General features: G+C 41.3%; 1 protein-coding gene across 1 annotated transcript in view; it reads right to left on the bottom strand.

The window, feature by feature from the left end:
* Positions 1-16,971, bottom strand: part of JMY (junction mediating and regulatory protein, p53 cofactor) — a 163,975-nt gene that overhangs the window by 41,889 nt on the left and 105,115 nt on the right. The window contains exons 6-8 of the mRNA XM_019518250.1: positions 14,477-14,642; positions 11,024-11,211; positions 1,708-1,794 (exon numbers count right to left, since the gene is read on the bottom strand). Of these exons, the coding sequence (XP_019373795.1) occupies positions 1,708-1,794; positions 11,024-11,211; positions 14,477-14,642 (441 nt within the window). The remainder of the gene's footprint in view (positions 1-1,707; positions 1,795-11,023; positions 11,212-14,476; positions 14,643-16,971) is intronic.

Below are 16,971 nucleotides of genomic sequence, written 5' to 3'. Positions count from 1 at the left end.
GGACCTGAACCTGTTCAGCCTTCACAAGAGAAGGCTGAGGGGGGACCTGGTGACTGTCTATAAACTCACTAGGGGAGACCAGAAGGGTTTGGGAGAGACCTTGTTTCCTCTACGCCCCCTGGCATAACAAGGAATAATGGCCACAAGTTGTTGGAGAGTAGGTTTAGATTAGACATCCATAAGAACTACTTCACAGTTAGGGCGGCTAGGATCTGGAACCAACTTCCAAGGGAAGTGGTGCTGGCTTCTACCCTGGGGGTCTTTAAGAAGAGACTTGATGCCTACCTGGCTGGAGTCATTTGAGCCCAGTTTTTCTCCTGCTCAGACAGGGAGTCGGATTTGAAGATCTACAAGGTCCCTTCGCACACTACTTCTATGATTCTATGAAATCAGTTTGTAACTGTAAAGACATCTCCCCTCTGGACTGAAAAAAATGCAGGCACATGCCTGCAGTGGCTCCAGTTGAAGCTGGGGGGGGCAGGAGGGAGGATGGGCACTAGAGCAGCCCTTCCCTACCCTTCCATAGTGCTGAGTTGAGGAGGGGCATGGCTAGGCTATGCCAGGACGCATCCTGGCGGGGCCTAGCCATGCCCCTCTGATTTGGGAGGGGTTTATCCTTCTCCTAACCAGCCTAGCAGGGAATTGATAACATAGTGTTCATCACTCCATTAAGAAAACAACAGAGGGACATTACCAGTTACCTGTTGATTCTGCCTTTGTCCCATCTGCCACAGCACAGACCGTAGCCAGCATGTGGCCTTCTAGCTAATGCTGTGCGTCTGTGTAAGGGAGAGGGGACAGGGAATGCCTGCTTAGAGAGGGGGGAGGGGCAGAAGCCAAGCAGATGCCTGCAGTCTCTGCCAACTCTAGCCAGGGAGCAGAGGGGAGGGGCCAGCTCTATTGTGGAGCAGAGAACCCTGCCCAGCCCAGATAGCATGCCAAGATGATGGGGAAGTCTGATTTAATTTAAACTAGCAAGGGCTCTGGGACAGACATTGTATAAACTAGTTTGACCCAAATCAGTTAAGTCTGATACTACATTCAACCAGGTTGATCTAAAACTGGTTTCAGCCATTTTCAAACTGGTTTACGTGCACTGAACATCTGTTCTGTTACAGATTTAAACCAGTTTCTGATCACTTAAACCGGTTTGTGTGTAATATCTGTTCCTACCCTCGTTGTTTAAATAAGTTAAAAAAATCCTTCCCATGCGTTTGTATTTGTATTACTTCATTGGTATTTGGAAGACAAATCTCTTAAACAACTATTGGCAGTTATAGTACTTCATATTTATAGACTGTAACAATTTTCCAGCCTTGAATAATTTACACCAAATACATTTTTCCCCCCCACTAACTAAAAGAGCAATTTAGTATTAACATGTTTCAGATTATTTCTTTAAAACAAACAAACAAACAAACAAAAAAATCAGTATAAAACACAAATCCAAGGACTTATAGCAAAAGAAAACAATGAATAACTAATCCCATTTTGTGTGGGAGTTTAATTTATACGGTTTCTTTGGCAATTTTACTGTCCAAACAAAAACAACTAATCCTGAACCTCAAACTTGCTCATCTTTATCCAGATTTACCAGGTTATGTACCAGCTGTTTGACACACTAATCCAAAAGCACTGTTATTTACACATGATGAGGATATGAACAATTAGCTAAAGACTGATTTTAATAACAGAGCCCAAACTTACCAGCTGCACAGTATGGTGTATTCTGTACTCTTCTTCACTCTGATGGCGCTGTTGGATCTTTTCATTATGTTTTGCAATGCAGATCTCCTGGAGAAACCAAAAGCATTCTCTATAAAATATACATTCCAAATATCATATTATAAAAGCCCAAGTGCAATACTTTGTAAATGGCACCAAGCATTAAAAGTAACATTGTTAAATGAAGCTTGAGAGAGAACTGTTTCAACAAGCTAGTCTACTTATGGCTAATAACATACATTGTTTTAAATGCTATCTTTTAGAACCAAAAGGACACACATAACAAAGCTGCTAGCCAAGTCCAAACAACAACATAATCAGAGGTAGCTCTGACTTCACATAACTGGAAGTGCAAAATTTATGTAAATTAACTGCTTCTATCATTCAAGGAAACTGGACATTCTGTGCATGCAACTGAATAATAGGACACTTTAAAGTGCTAATTCCCATTTTGCATGTGTAATCCAGACAGCACAGAGAAACATGGATACAAAGTACAGATATCTCTCTGCAGGTAGAACATGTCCACTGTATTCCCCAATGGTTACCAGGACGCCAAAGTGAAGGGAAAAAAAAGGTTCCATCACCCTGAAGCTCAGCACCTTCTCTCAGATAGAGAAATTGAGGAAGATTTTATAATGTCTATGAAACAGCCGAAGTCTAAGAACAGAAATAATACCCGAAGTGCACCAAGGGCTGTTTTACAACAGACAGTAATACCAAAGCACACAGCTTTAAACTTACCAAACTTCACACGTACTATAGTAAGAACCTGCCACATGGAGCACTGCTTTTAAACATGCCAGTCTATGGCAGAAAAGCTTTGCATGTGTTCAGTCACTGCATAATGAAACTAGGGGCATAACTGAAAGTGGTGGCTTTGGCTTCGGCTATCAAACAACAAACCCATATTGGTGTTAGAAAGGCTCAAGCAAGTCAAAGAAAATAAATAATAATAAAAAAAAATCAAAACAAGGCCAAAAAAAATTACGAACACAATGGTAACTTTCTTCAACTGTAAAGGAAATATGAAAATGTCCCCTTACATCCTCAAACACAACCAAGGCAGTCATGGTGGCCACAGATGTAGGCATGTGGCCAACAGGAGCTACTGTCTGAAAAGTTAAAAAAAAAAAAAAAGAAAAAGAAATTCAGGTGCAGATCACTGTACAGATTCATACACAAAGCTCAAAAGTCGTTTAGGTATACAATGAAACGCCCGTCTCAACTTTACCAGCACCAAATGCTATATTATAGTAAACTCTAACATTGTTAATCTTTTAAATACTTCAGTAGTCATAAGAACTTCTTGATTAACACAACTGGAAACTGAAGTCCTCTCTTTATCCAAAGAACAGGTATATCAAAAGTTTCAGAAGAATAAGCTTTCTGTAAACTAAACTTTACAGACTGTAGTAGTAAGTTTACGAAGAGATGACAAGTTTCAGATGAGACACACTGCGTTAATGTTCCTGCTGTCTTATCTTTGCTTCATCATCTCTCTGGCTACTAACCTTTAGGGAACACATTGCAAGACGGACATGATTGTGACAAGTTGAGGAGAAGAGCGGAAAGAGAAAAAAAAAGAAAAAAAAAAAAAGACTGCGGATCTCTAGTTCTTCTTTTAGTACATTTTTCTGAGTCAGTTTTACTTTAAAAAAATTAAGAGCAAAAATAAGCACTTGTAGTGAGTCAAAACTGGGGTAATGGCACAAAACCCAAACAGCCTTGACTTTCTAGCAATCAAGAACTAAACAATTCTAATACATTTTAGTTCTCTTACTGTAAATAACTGTATTAGTGAAAGTATGCATGTGCTGATTTGGAACTGTTCAAACAAGACCTGAAATCTGAGAACTGTTTAAGTTACAAATTTATTTAACGATAGGAAACAAAGATCTTGAATTGTGGTACATCCTCAAAGTTGACTAAATGTTCAATTCCTATTTTTAGTATATTTTCCTTTCCTTTTTGTTGTAAGACATGATGATTATATGTTAATTAAAATAACAATGCTGAAATTTAAAATATTCCTCTGGATGAGCCATGGCTTTGTCCCCTGCCCCGCTGTCCTGCCCCAGCTGGGCAGTGCTTGCCTCAGCCCCAGCCCCAGCCCCAGCCCCAGCCCCACTCCTCTCTCACCGTGGAGGCCTTGATCTGCCCCCCAGATGCACCAGACTTACCAGCCGCATGCAGCTCCCCAAAAATCTCTATCAGTGCACCCCTACTTTATATGTTTTCATATATTTCATAGACCTGCGTTTATCCTAAATAAGCAGCACTATTCTTCATGAGAGCTGAATGCTCAATACCTGCGAGAAAAAACTACACCATAGAAGCTAAGGTAGGGGTGGGAAAATATGGCCTGTGGGCTGGATTCAGTCCACTAAGGGATTCTATCCAGCCTAGGGTGGCCATTGGTCCTGTTTTATACTGGACCATCCTATTTTTAAGCCCTCTGTCCCTGTCCATTTCTGAATGAGGAACAGACTGCAAAAAGTCCTGTTTTTCAGTTCAGTGTTGGAAATAGCCAATCGTTTGTCCTCACAATTCTATTGGCTATACCTAGACATCTGGGAGAGCAGTGGGCAGGTAGGTCTGGGATTGCAGGGTACTGACAGCATGGGGCTGAGGCAGAGCAACAATCTGCTCCCCAGCAGTGGGTGCCAGTTCTGCAGGCAGGGACATGTGGGTTGTGGATGACAGCTCTGCCCCAAGCCCCAGGTTATCACTGCCCCACAATCCCTCCCCCAGCCCTGCTCACCTGTCCCATTCCTGAACACAGTTCCCCACCTGCCCCTAAGCCCATCCTATCCACCCAGTCGAATGTACCCTGTCTGCAGGGATATATAGCCAGGCTCCATGGAGACCCCACCTGCCCCGTCTGGTATACCCAGCAGTGGCTAAGGGATGAGTCCCAGGCTAGATACAGCCAACTGCACCTCTCTCCCCTGAAACAGCTCACTAAAACTCTAAGTGGCTCTCCAGCCCAAATAATTGCCCACCCCTGAGCTAAAGTAAGATCAGCCCAGGTCAGTGTTGCAGAGGCAACCCTTCCACTATGGTCACTTCAGCAATGGTGACTGCAGTGAGGGACAGCAGCACTTCACATTGGCTAATACAGCCAGCTGAAGCACTGAGAGACAATCAGCATGCCCTTAGCAAAACACGGACCAGATCAAACAGCTGGGGAATACTGCACCCTTAGTAAAATGCAGGCTAGATCACACCTTTGCAGATTGAATCCAAACTCTTTGCAGGCCACATCTGGGGTCACAACACCCCAGCCAAATATCTATCCAGCCTCCTCTTGAAGACCCACAAGGAAGGAGAAAAAAAACCTCCCACTTCCCTTGGGAATCCATTGCAGAGCCTGGCAGACCTAACCGTAAAGTAATGCCTCCTGATGCCCTGAACCTTCTCTCTTATAATTTGTGGCCATTATTCCTAGTAACCCCGGGTGGTGCCCAGGAGAACAGAGCCTCACCCCATTTCCACTGGTCCCCCCTGGTGAGTTTGTAAATGGCCACCAGATCCCCTCTCACCCTTCTCTTGTGGAGGCTGAATAGATTCAGGCCTTTTAGCCTCTCTTCATAGGGCCTGACCTGCTGCCTCTTGACCATGCAAGTGGCCCTCCTCTGGACCCTCTCAATGCTAGCCTCTCTCAAAGCAAAATTTTCCTGAACCAAGACTTGATAGGACTAGAAGTTAATTCTTCAGACAATAGTCAGATGCTTAAGCTCATGAAATACATACAAGTTTCTCAATTATCGGAGCATTTCATATTATGGCAGCATATCTGCTCATAAAAATTCACTGAATAGCTGCAAATATTAAGTAGGGCATAAAAATACCCTGCCACATCCCTCTTGGAGTGCGGCACCCAGAACTGGATGCAGTACTCCAACTGTGTCTTGACCAATGCCATATGGAGGGGAAGGATCACATTAGCCTTACTGACCACTTCCTCATGAACATGAACTCGTGGCTCATGTTCATCTTGGAGGCAACAATGACTCCAAGATTCCTTTCTGCCACCGTGTTGACAAGAAGGGTGATCCCCAGCCTATAGGTGTGTTGCTGGTTCCTTCTCCCTAGATGCAGTACCCTGCACTTGTCTGCATTGAATTCCATCCTATTCCCAGCTGCCCACCTCTGTACCCTGTCTAGATCTAGCTGGATTCTGTCCCTCCCCTCCAGCGTGCCCACCTCACCCCACATCTTGGTATCATCAGCAAATCTGGACAGCATACTTTCCACACCCACATCCAGATAGCTGATAAAGATGTTGAACGGTACAGGCCCCAGGAAAGAGCCCTGGGGGACTCCGCTGCCCACATCCCTCCAGGTAGAAAACGATCCATCCACCCCCACCCTCTGGGTGCGACCACCTAGCCAATTTGCCACCCATCTGACTGTGTAGGCATCAATGCCACAGTCACCTAGTTTTTTTGAGAGAATGTGGCGGGAAATAGTGTCAAAGGCCTTCTTAAAGTCCAGGAAGATGATATCCACCTTGATGCCCTCATCCAGGGACTTTGTGACCTGATCATAAAAGGAAACTGGGTTAGTCAGGCAGGATCTGCCCTCAATGAACCAATGTTGGTTGCCCCTGAGCATTACCTTTCCCTGCTGGGCCCTTGCAGATGTGTTCCTTGATAATTTTCACCTGTAGGTTGGTGATCCCAATCTACAGAGTTGGACACATGACACTTGTACTGAAATAATTTAGATCCGTTTTTACAGTAACTTACATTTCACTGGGGTCTGAACTGGACAGAGCACAGCAATTCCAGGATAGCTTCACACACTGCTATTTCTATGCCTTCACATCATGTGAGAAGACAGCATGTTAACAGCCTATCTGCCTTCTGCAAATGTCTACTCTAGTATAAACTGCAAACATAGCATATCTTCACTGGTGCAGTTTACTCACCAATTTTTCCATGGCTAATTCTACAATGGAGTCAAGTAAGCTAAACATTGTGCGCCTACTCTCGCAGGGTATAGATCAGTGGTTCTCAACCTTTTCACACTTGAGACATTCCTTGGGAAATTCTAGCTCTTAGTTTTCACTAGTTTGACTACAGAAAAATAGAGCAATTTTTCCATTGCAAAAATTCAGAAAGACCGTAACAGGTCAGAATGTTTTTAACACTGTAGATGCCTATTTGAAATCTCTGTGTTTATCTTGTGAATCATGTTTGTAAACGTAACAGTGTTAACTAACATTGTATGGTACCCCGTAGCACCCTTGAAAGGATCTCAAGGCACACCAAAATGCAGCAGCACCCAGGCTGAGAATCACTGGTACAGACGTATGCTACAATTGTATTGCTGTCAGAAGATACTGAAACACTGCACTGAAAAAGCTTGTAATGTCTGCATGATTCTATAGTGATATGAATGTAGCAAACCTGCTCCAACTTGAACCTGCTTCATCCAAGTGATTTACAACACAGACAGACGTGACAATTTCACCCAATCTGGCCACAGAAGGCAGTTTAAAGCTGTGACCAAACACAAGTGAACAGCTGAAAACAGCTTTAAAAACTGGCCGATCAGGTGAAAATCAGAACCCTTATTGCATGATGGGTCAGATGAAGTTACAAAACAGAATGTCTTCTGTAACTTGTGCCTGTGCTACCTACCAGCCTTGAGCTGTGTTCAGAATGGGAGGGGAGAAAGGGAGCAGAGGAAGTATGGTCTGGGGGGGTTTCAGCCCCTCCTGGAGGGTGGGACCAGTGTATTGGAGCCCCTACTTCCAAGGTGAGGGGGCTCCAATTCAACCACACCACCCTCCAGAGCTGGCTGGGAACCCCTAGAATGAGCTCCCTCTGCTCCCTTTTCCCCCTCCCCTTCTGAAAACTTCGCATCTTGGCAGGGCGGAGGAACCTTTGCTGGGGGAAACTGGCTGCAGGCTGGCAGCCAACAGCTAGATTCCCCTTCCCCCTGGAACCAATGGTGAACTTTTGTTTGGTCTTGGGATCGTTGCAACAGAACGCTTTCAGAAATGCATTCTCAGTTACAGTGGGGAGCTGCACATCTACTCTATTAGGATTAGAGGCCCTTCTTTTTAAGGTCTGTATAAACAGGCATAGTCATTTCTGTCAGAGAAAAGTCACAGCTCTTGGACTGGGTGGCAATATTCTTACGCTTACTTCTTACTCCACAAGGCATCTTACTAATTTCAGTAGGACTCTGTGGGAATTAAATTGTTCCATCTTTCTTGCACTGAAAGCTTTTACCGATTGCATGGAAATTTAAGCAGCCACTGAGATTAGACGCAGCAAGATGGGGTAACAGGAACCAGAAAGTAATGATCTCCTAAGCCAGTTTCATTGACCAGCTGGTCCTCTCAGTCATAAAAGGATAGGTTTCCAGAGGATTGAGTATTTCAGGATCTTAACCAGCATTCCAGGACACACTCCTAAAAGCAGTTTTCCCCACCTACACCCTTCTCTCTCTCTCTCTCTGCTGTTCTCCCTACCAGGTTCTTCTTTATAAATCCAGTTCCCTCATACAAACAGCCATTTGTTTCAAATCAGAAGCTACTTAATATTACTGTGCAGCCAGCAGGTGGTAGACTGGGATAACAATATAGCTACAATGCTTGCGCACAGAATCCACAGCTGGATGCTAACAGTGAAAAAACAGACATCTACTTTTCCCCCAAATTACTTAACAAAAACCACCTTGTCGGGAGTGCCATGAACGTGCAATAATAACAGAGGGAAATAACTGAATGATAAGGTGAAACAAACTCAATTTTAAAAGGGAATTTCCATTTTATAAGAACAAATACAGTCTGTATTCATCTCAGTAGAGCCAAACAGTAACTAGAATTTTTAGCTCAATTAAACTACACTGCTCTCGCTCAGCAGTATTTAGCTGTTTCTGTAAGTTTCATTGAATGAGTAAGAGCTTTACTCTTAATGAAAGTTCAAATTGTTTTCTTCCGTATTGATTTTAAATAAGTTTCTAAATGTATAAGGTCTGTCACAACATTAGCATTATTTGACTAAGTTAATAAAGAAATGATACCCCATAACAGAGAAAGATCTTGTTCAAACACAGTATGTCAAGTGCATTTGATAAAAAAAAAAAAACAACCCATAATTTTATGTTTCTATATTATTCCACAGCTTTTATACTATACGGAAAGGAGTGCTACTTTATCAAGTTTTACTTTTTTTCCCCTCAACAGAATGAGATAAGGTTCTCAGTTAATGGGATAAGGAAATCAGCTATGTGTCTGGGGAAGAATAGTGAGGAGCAGCAGAAGCTGGTCAGAGAGAAGCATTCCCAGCCTTCTGTTTTTCAGGATCTCTGGTGCCAGAAAGAGGGAACTGCCCAAAGGATACTCTCATCCCAAAAAGCAATTAACTGAAGCACTGGCTATAAGACTTTTGGTTAAGTTTCTACTATAGGAAAACATTGTAACATAGCAAACTGCAGTTAAATAGCCTACTTTTATTTCAACTACAAGAAGCATTACACAGAGGTAATGATCCCCAAACGTGCCTGTTTACAGTAAAATGTGCTTAAGTTGTTTGCTAGATCAAGGCCTTAATGACTGGAAATGCCCTTTGAGCAGCAAGAGTGTCTCAGAGTTTGACCAAAAATCAAAAAGAGGGCCAAAAAAGGACTGAAGAAGAGAAAGAGGATCCAGCAAGTAATCTCTATACCCTCTGAACTCATTTTTATTAGGCCTGTCTGAAGCCGCTAGCATTTGCTTCAGATTCGGGGGACAGCGATTTGATTCAGTGATTTGGATCACTGTCCCAAATTGATTTGGCCAAATCCAATTTGGAGATTCAGCCACCACTGAACTGAGACTGAATCTCTGTATCAAACAGGCTCCATCCGCCGCCCTCTCTCCCAGCCCCAGCGTCCCAACTCTTTAAAAAACACAAAACAAAAAACAGAGCCCAGGTCAGAGAGCTCTGAATCAATTCAGACCTTTTTATTGGTCTCCCAATTCAATTTGGATTCAGAGATTCAGCTGCTGAATCTCCTCTGAATCGAATCAGTAACCAAAGCTTTGCACAGCCCTAATTTGTACCTCAATTCTTCCACTTAGCAGTTAATTACCAACTAACAAAACCAGTCTAAGTTGCACCATAAGCTTGTCATCTATCCAGGTCCTCTAACTATATTAGATATGCTTAGAATATATTTCTAATTCAATGTTGAACTGCCCCCAGACAACAGAAGTCTGAACATGGTTAATTACCCGGATGTTATGAGAGTATTTGTAAAGATGGCCTTCACGTATGTGTAAAGCTGTACTTAGATGTTTTAAATACGTATTGTACCTGCAAATTTCACAGGACAATATGAAATGTCACCTGCTAATCTTTACTTTTCTCTTTTGCCAGAATGATAGTGGCTTAATGTCCACCTTGTGCAAAAAGGTTTTGAACTGAAATGTATTTAGAAGAGTCAAAGGAAAGCTTACTATAAGGCAGAGTTATAGAATACTTAACCCCCTTAAAACTGAATAGTTTGAGAGGGAGCCCCAGCTACAAGCTGAAATGACAGTATGTAATGGAACTTTCTGGAAGACTACTGCATAGGCGGGGTTTCAAGCTCCCATCTCACGAATGTCCACTGGACTTCTTGCTTTTGAAAACAACACGTTCCCTTTCAGTCAAACAGATGCAGATGTAGAACAGTATGCAAAAGGTCTGCTTATGGACAAATAAGAGCCATTTGACCACTGCCCCAAAACCTGAAATTTAGGAAGTAACAACAGAGAACTATTTTTAAACACTAGCAATCTTTTTTAAATAGTTTATTAATAAACTAAGCACATCTACAACAGACAACGTATGTTTGTCTGTATTCAAGTTAATGCCAAGTCTTCTGGGGATGAAGGCAGCATAAATGATATAACCAATAAATTGAAAGACAAGACTAGAAACAGAGACAAAACACAGATGATTCACTGGAGAAATAACAGCTATTAATAGACCTTTTTGCAAACTATAAATCAGGATAAATATCAAATACGGTAACAGCAGTTTCTGTTGCTTCAGCCAGGAGAAAGCTAAAGTAAAGTCTGCATATGATTTACAGAGAGCAGACTAATAAGCAGGCTAAGCTCCCTTGCTGCTGCTACTCAGTTACTTACTATAAGTAAAGTTATTTTTTTCCCCTCATTCTGCCTTTGAAAAAACAAGATGAGTATCTTACTCCAGGGTGGCATATTGTATGCAGTAAAATACTGTATGTTTGAAGAGAACTAAAAATGTGATCAGTGAGGCTAGGGAGTGCCATAACATTTAATTTTCACCTTTTTATTCCTGAGGTAGGCTTTCTTAGCAGAAATGCGCCCACGCCTTGCTTCCAGTTGGCGTACTTTCTGTTGTAATTTCTGAAGTTCCTCTCTTTGTAAGTGTACAGATGTTGCCATATCTTCTTTTTCAAGCATGGCTTCCATACTTTCGTAAGTGTCATAATAAACCACTTCATCTCTCTTTTCTGTTTATAAAAATTTCAGCAACAAAAGAAGTCAATGTTTGTACTTGATTAACATTTCATCTAGTTCAACAAAACACTGTTGCAAGATTTAATGTAAAATACAGTATACACATATCACAGGAAAAGAAAAAAAAAGGCAAATGCCAAGACAACAAAGGGGCACAGCTGTGTAAGGCTCCAAAAGTTTGGCTGGGGGGAGGGAGCACACCAATGAAGGCTCCCATTATTCTCAAAGGTTCACACAACTTTTTAAAAAATGCGACTATAAATATACACTTGTTACTGAAACACTCTGTATCCCCAACACCACACACCTCAATGTGTTCAAGTTTGCAAATGAATAGAAGGGAAGCACGTATGCAGCCATTCCATCCGATTTCCATTCTGAAGTTCAACACACATGAGCTCTTTCTAAGGAATGTTTTGAGGCTTTTTTTTTTTGCAACCATTTCACACTGACTTCATGAACAGGAAGATATGCAACACACGATTTCCTAAAATTTCCCATCAAAAGGCTTTTGACCAAAGTCAGTGCTTCTGCACACTGGGGGCAGATGTAGGGAGTGCCTCAGCTGGCTGTCTCTGAAGGTGCCACACTCCAGAGAAGGAGGTCATTCCCAATAGTTTTGTAGGCATCTATTTTTTTAGTTTATATTTTTATGTTATCACCCATCTTGCATGAGTGGCGCACTAATACACTCATTATGGAACTAAGCTCATGTCTTAATATTTGCCAACTAAACTCAACAAGACAGAAACAAAGAGCACCTATATACATGCAGCGAGGCTGCTCCAATGCACTGTAATTACAGAGCATTGGAGCAGACTTGACTGGAGCGCAGCAATTACCATGTCACGTGTATCAGCATCCCTGCACTGAAAAATGGCAGCGGGGCACTTTAAATAAAGCTCATTCAACAAACTTTAGTTAAAGAGCTCCTGCCACCGTTTTTCAGAGTGAGGACACTGATACACGCAATGCTCTGGGCACTTTAGTTAGAGCTGCTCTCAGAGCCGCTCTAATTAAAAGTGCCCCCCCCCAAGCACATCTATAAAACGCCCTAATACAGCAACTAATCCATTGCTGTGAGTGCCTACATGAGGAAAAAACAAAAATCTAGAACTCTTGGTTCCAAAATTATACCTTATTAGATCAACTGGAAAATGGCCATGTCTTTTTGTCTCGGACCAACATGGCTACCATGTACACCCCTGATACATGAGGAAACGACACAAGGCTTCTCATCTCTTCATGTCTCGAGAGGCAGGCAGATCCAAGGAAGCCATCAGGAATAGGAAAGAGCAGAAGCACTCCCTTTTCTCTCTTACAGTCAGTTCTCTCTCAGAAAGGCTGCACTCCTGTTCCATACATAACTAACTCCTTCCTTTCTCCAACTATCAGATTCTTTTGAGGAAGGGCTTCCTTCATCTCCAAAGGCTGCCCAATTTAAAAGCAGATGCTACTTAATGATTTCTGCCTACATTGCCTGCTAACAAAATTTTAACTCAGAAAAACACAGGAATTCTAGCAGAAAAGCAAAAATGGAGTCTTATAAGCATAAAACCAAAACATTTTTAAAAATTAAAACCCAAGCCTGCTCATTTAACCTAATACTCAAAGTCACTGACATGTTTTAGCTAGACTTTAAACAGTCATGTCATTGGATCACATAGGCTGCATACAGACGTTCAAGGAGGTTAGGGGGAGGTTAGATCAAATTAAAAATGGCCACCTGATCTTATTTGATATACCTAGGAGTGGACCTTAAACTAGTTAGGCGCATCTATGTGCGAACAGCACGGAAATTCAAGGCAATTAGGTTGGTTTAAAAATGGCGAACCTGATCTAAATTAAGTACACCACTGAGGGAGTCTAATTTAGCTTGTGTCTGACGAGATCAATCTAACTGAACTTCTATACAGATCCCAATGCAACCCCAGGGCTGGGAAAGCCCAGCTGCTGGCTCCAGCCCCAGAGCTGCACTTTTCTTACCTGCCCCCCTGGCATCCAGCAACTGGAACATTAAATATGCCAATTAAAAATAACTCCCATTTTGTTTAGGTCTATAACATTTAGACTTGACAGCAAAACATTAAATTAACAGCTAACTATCATGTTTTATGTTGATGACCTTCCAAATTTCTTATTAGAGATATAGTTAGCCTCTGCAGGTATAGTAAGCTCTTTTAAAAACTATATTAAAAATCTGGAGCTCTTTTAATAATTTTCTGCTGGCTTTTAGGTATACAGCATTCAAAAGATAATTTAAAAGGTCTTTCAGCTAATTTTGGACTTCAAAAGAAAACTGATTTTGTTCTTAGTCCCTTCTCTTTTCCCTCATCCATCTTTCCAGTTCAATGGATTCCTTTCTAACCATATGAAAATACATTGTACAATGATGTCAGGGTCAAAACCACATTTCTATCCTACAATAGAAGCTCCCAAACTGTAAGCAAATTGTCTATTATTAGCTACTTACTGGTGGCCCATAGAGAATGTACTGGTTAGGCTGCTAAATTTTGTTTAAAAAGGTCATTAAAATGCATTAGTTTTTCCTCTGAACTTCTCTCTGCTATTACTGCAGTTGCCGTGGGATCACAAACATGAGAAGGGATCACAAGGAAGTCTACACAATTATTAATGAGAGAGAAGGAGCTCTGAGATGCTCTCACTGTTCAGCTGTAATTCACAATATCAACACAAGTTTGAAAAACTTCTTTTCTGGAATGATTTTTCTAACAAATAAGTTCCTTTACAAGTCCTTTACCATTGTGCCATACTGCAGCATTAACATCCAAGCACGGGAGAATTCAGAAGATCAGGTCAGAATGTAATAAAAGTATGTGAATTTCTTTCTACCACCACCTTCATGGGATAAGCACAGATAAAGGATTCTAATTTGTGTGAAACCAAATACTTCACAAAACTCAAATCATTTCAAAACTTCCCAATGCAGCAACTCTTGTAAATGCAACAAACCTGCATCGTTTAGAAAACAATTCCCTTCCTTCCTAGCACCCATTTTTTTCAGGCATTGCATAGGCTCTTAGATACAAAATTCTAGTTAAGCTCAATGAGCATCAGAGCAATTTCTACCAACCCAGAAGCTTATGGCTTATTATGATGCAAGTTTTAATTAATTTAAGAATAGCTATCTAGGTAAATAATACTATGAAGTATTAACTCCCATAGGTTTTACAGTAAAAGTAATAAACCTTACCATACTAAACAATACAAATTATGTACATTAAATGCATACTTCACCTGACATCAGTCTTTTGATGCTTTCAAGTTGTGCTGTCAGTAATAACTCCTCACACTTCAAGATCTCAAACTGCACTTCATACAACTGAAGCTGAAGGTCATAATAATCAGCTTCTAAATGATCCAAATGGGCTATAGCTTCTGTACCACCTTGCAAACTCTGCATCTGAAAGGAAGGAGGAGGAAAAAACGGTCAAAGGATAAAAAATAACATGCGACTACAAGATCTCCATAAAACAAGAATGAAGAGACTATTCTTTTCATTAAAATATATATAATGCTGAATAAGCTAAGAAGCAGTTATAGCAGGTATGAGGTATTATAAACTGCATAATAAACTCAAGTATTGAGAGTGCCGATTGCTATTGCCAAATATTGCACTGTCCACCTGCCCAATTTCAGATGCAATATTCAGCATATTTTTTGTATAGCTGTAGAGCTGTCTAAGGCATTTTGTTCATTATAGGGATACTATGTCATTGAGGATGTGGAAAGGGCATACTCCCAACCTTTTTCTGTATTTCAGTCTCTGTAGACTGAGGGCTGATATCCATCAGCTTTTTAATAAACTTGGATCCAAAAATATTTAACATTTGTTACTCTAAAAAAACCTAGAAAATTGAAGCAAAGACCAACAGCACATGTCATACTGAAATGGAAGTGGCTAGGTATGCCTACGCTCCCTCAGGGCAACAAATAAAACAGAAAATCCCCCAGCAAATAAGAATAAATATTTTACCTGATATTTTACACCCTGTATGCTATGTGGCTAACCTTCCTGGATGCAGACATAATAAAGCAGCACACCTGCCTAACCACAGGTTTTTGTGCAATTTTTCAGGCCTGCCTCCAAAATCCCAGTGCTGTAGCTTTGAAAGCACCAATGACTAGAGAATAAAAAAAGAACAATGGGTCCTGTGTAGTCAGGCTGGCTAGAATTCTTGAGCTGTACTGCTTTGGGAGTAATCTAAAGCAAGATAAAAGGTTTATTTTCTACATTAAAAAAAATAAATCATTTTATGACTTTTTTTTGGTCATGTGTCAAATTTCAGGAAAGAGACAAAATAAAAATCTCTACCTTTTCCATTTCCCACTGAAGGCAAATATCTAGCGCAGCCAGGTCCTGTTTGGCTAAAAAGTGGGACTGGCTGTTTTGAACACTGCATTCACCAAATATTGAAAGGCATCTCATTTACTGCATCTCTCTGGGGGACAGTGGAGACCATGGATCCTTCTGCTTTACAGTTGCTGGTAATGCTACACCCAAGTTCCTTCCAGTCTCTCCAGATTCTAGATCCCCTCCCAGGAGAATCAGGAGATGTACTCTAGTTTGTTTAATACTTGTTTCTGGTCTGATCTATCCCCTTATCCAAGGAGGGATCCAACTTCCTTTACTATATTTAGATTCTACATTTTCAACCATGACAAGGGATCATATAACAAAATACAAGGAAGACTGCTTAAAATTAAAAGTAGATCCCTAAGTTAGCATTCTCAAAGAGAAATTCTACACTATTAAAGGAAAGAGTCAGCCATGAATTGACTTTTAAACTTACTGATAATGCTATGATTATGTAAATGTTTTCCATCCATGACTCAAATATTTAAGACCATCTCACTGCTAATTATTTGGGATTACTTATTTAAAATATTTCATTTTTATTAGACATTCCTCCTGTTGTACCATGCAGTAACCAAATGCTTTTATGTGCATACATTAGCAGTCTGATATGACTTAAGCATGTCAAATATAAGTAATTTCTGAAAGTTTGCATTATACTAACACTGCAATTGAAAATGCCTAATTTGTACAGCTGTGTGAAATGGCACCGTTCCATTTTGACTTGCATTTCAACATTTCAATGGAACAGTGTTTCATTTCGAATTTCGCTTAGATTCGAAACTGCTGTTCCATTTTATTTTAACAGTTTCGCTGTTTCGACGTTTCACCCATAGGTTATAATGGGGAAGCACAAAACAGCCTATAACTTTGTCATTTCCTGCCTGCTTTGGATGAAGCTTGGAATAGTAGCCCCTTCTGAAGCCATGACGGCTGCCAAGTTTCAAGGAGATAGGTACAGGAGTTTCTAGGAAGCTGCACCTCTGGCTACTGACAGGCAAAACTTGTGTCACGCGTGTGTTAAGCCACAGCGGAGTGAAAACTGCAGGAATGGTAGCCCCTGCTGAGGCCACAAAGACTGCCAAGTTTCAAAGAGAAAGGTACAGGGGGTTCTAGGTTCTGGGGCCCTGCACCTCAGGCTGCTGACAGACAACACTTGTGATGTGGGTGTTTGTGCAACTGTCTGTGTTAGGGCACAGGGGGGTGAAAATTGCAGGCCTGCTGCAACAACAAAGCTTGCCAGCTTTCAAGGAATAGGTGCAGGGGCTTCCAGGGCCCTGCACCTCTGGCTTCTGACAGGCAAAACTCGTGACATGGGTGGGTGACATTGTGTGTGTTAAGGTGCATCCTTCCTGGCCCTGGGTCCTCTGCACAA

This window comes from Gavialis gangeticus, unplaced genomic scaffold (assembly GCF_001723915.1).
Source record: "Gavialis gangeticus isolate Ggan-Ray unplaced genomic scaffold, GavGan_comp1, whole genome shotgun sequence".
Classification (NCBI taxonomy): Eukaryota; Metazoa; Chordata; order Crocodylia; family Gavialidae; genus Gavialis; species Gavialis gangeticus.
This window is presented reverse-complemented; position numbering and strand designations above follow the sequence as displayed.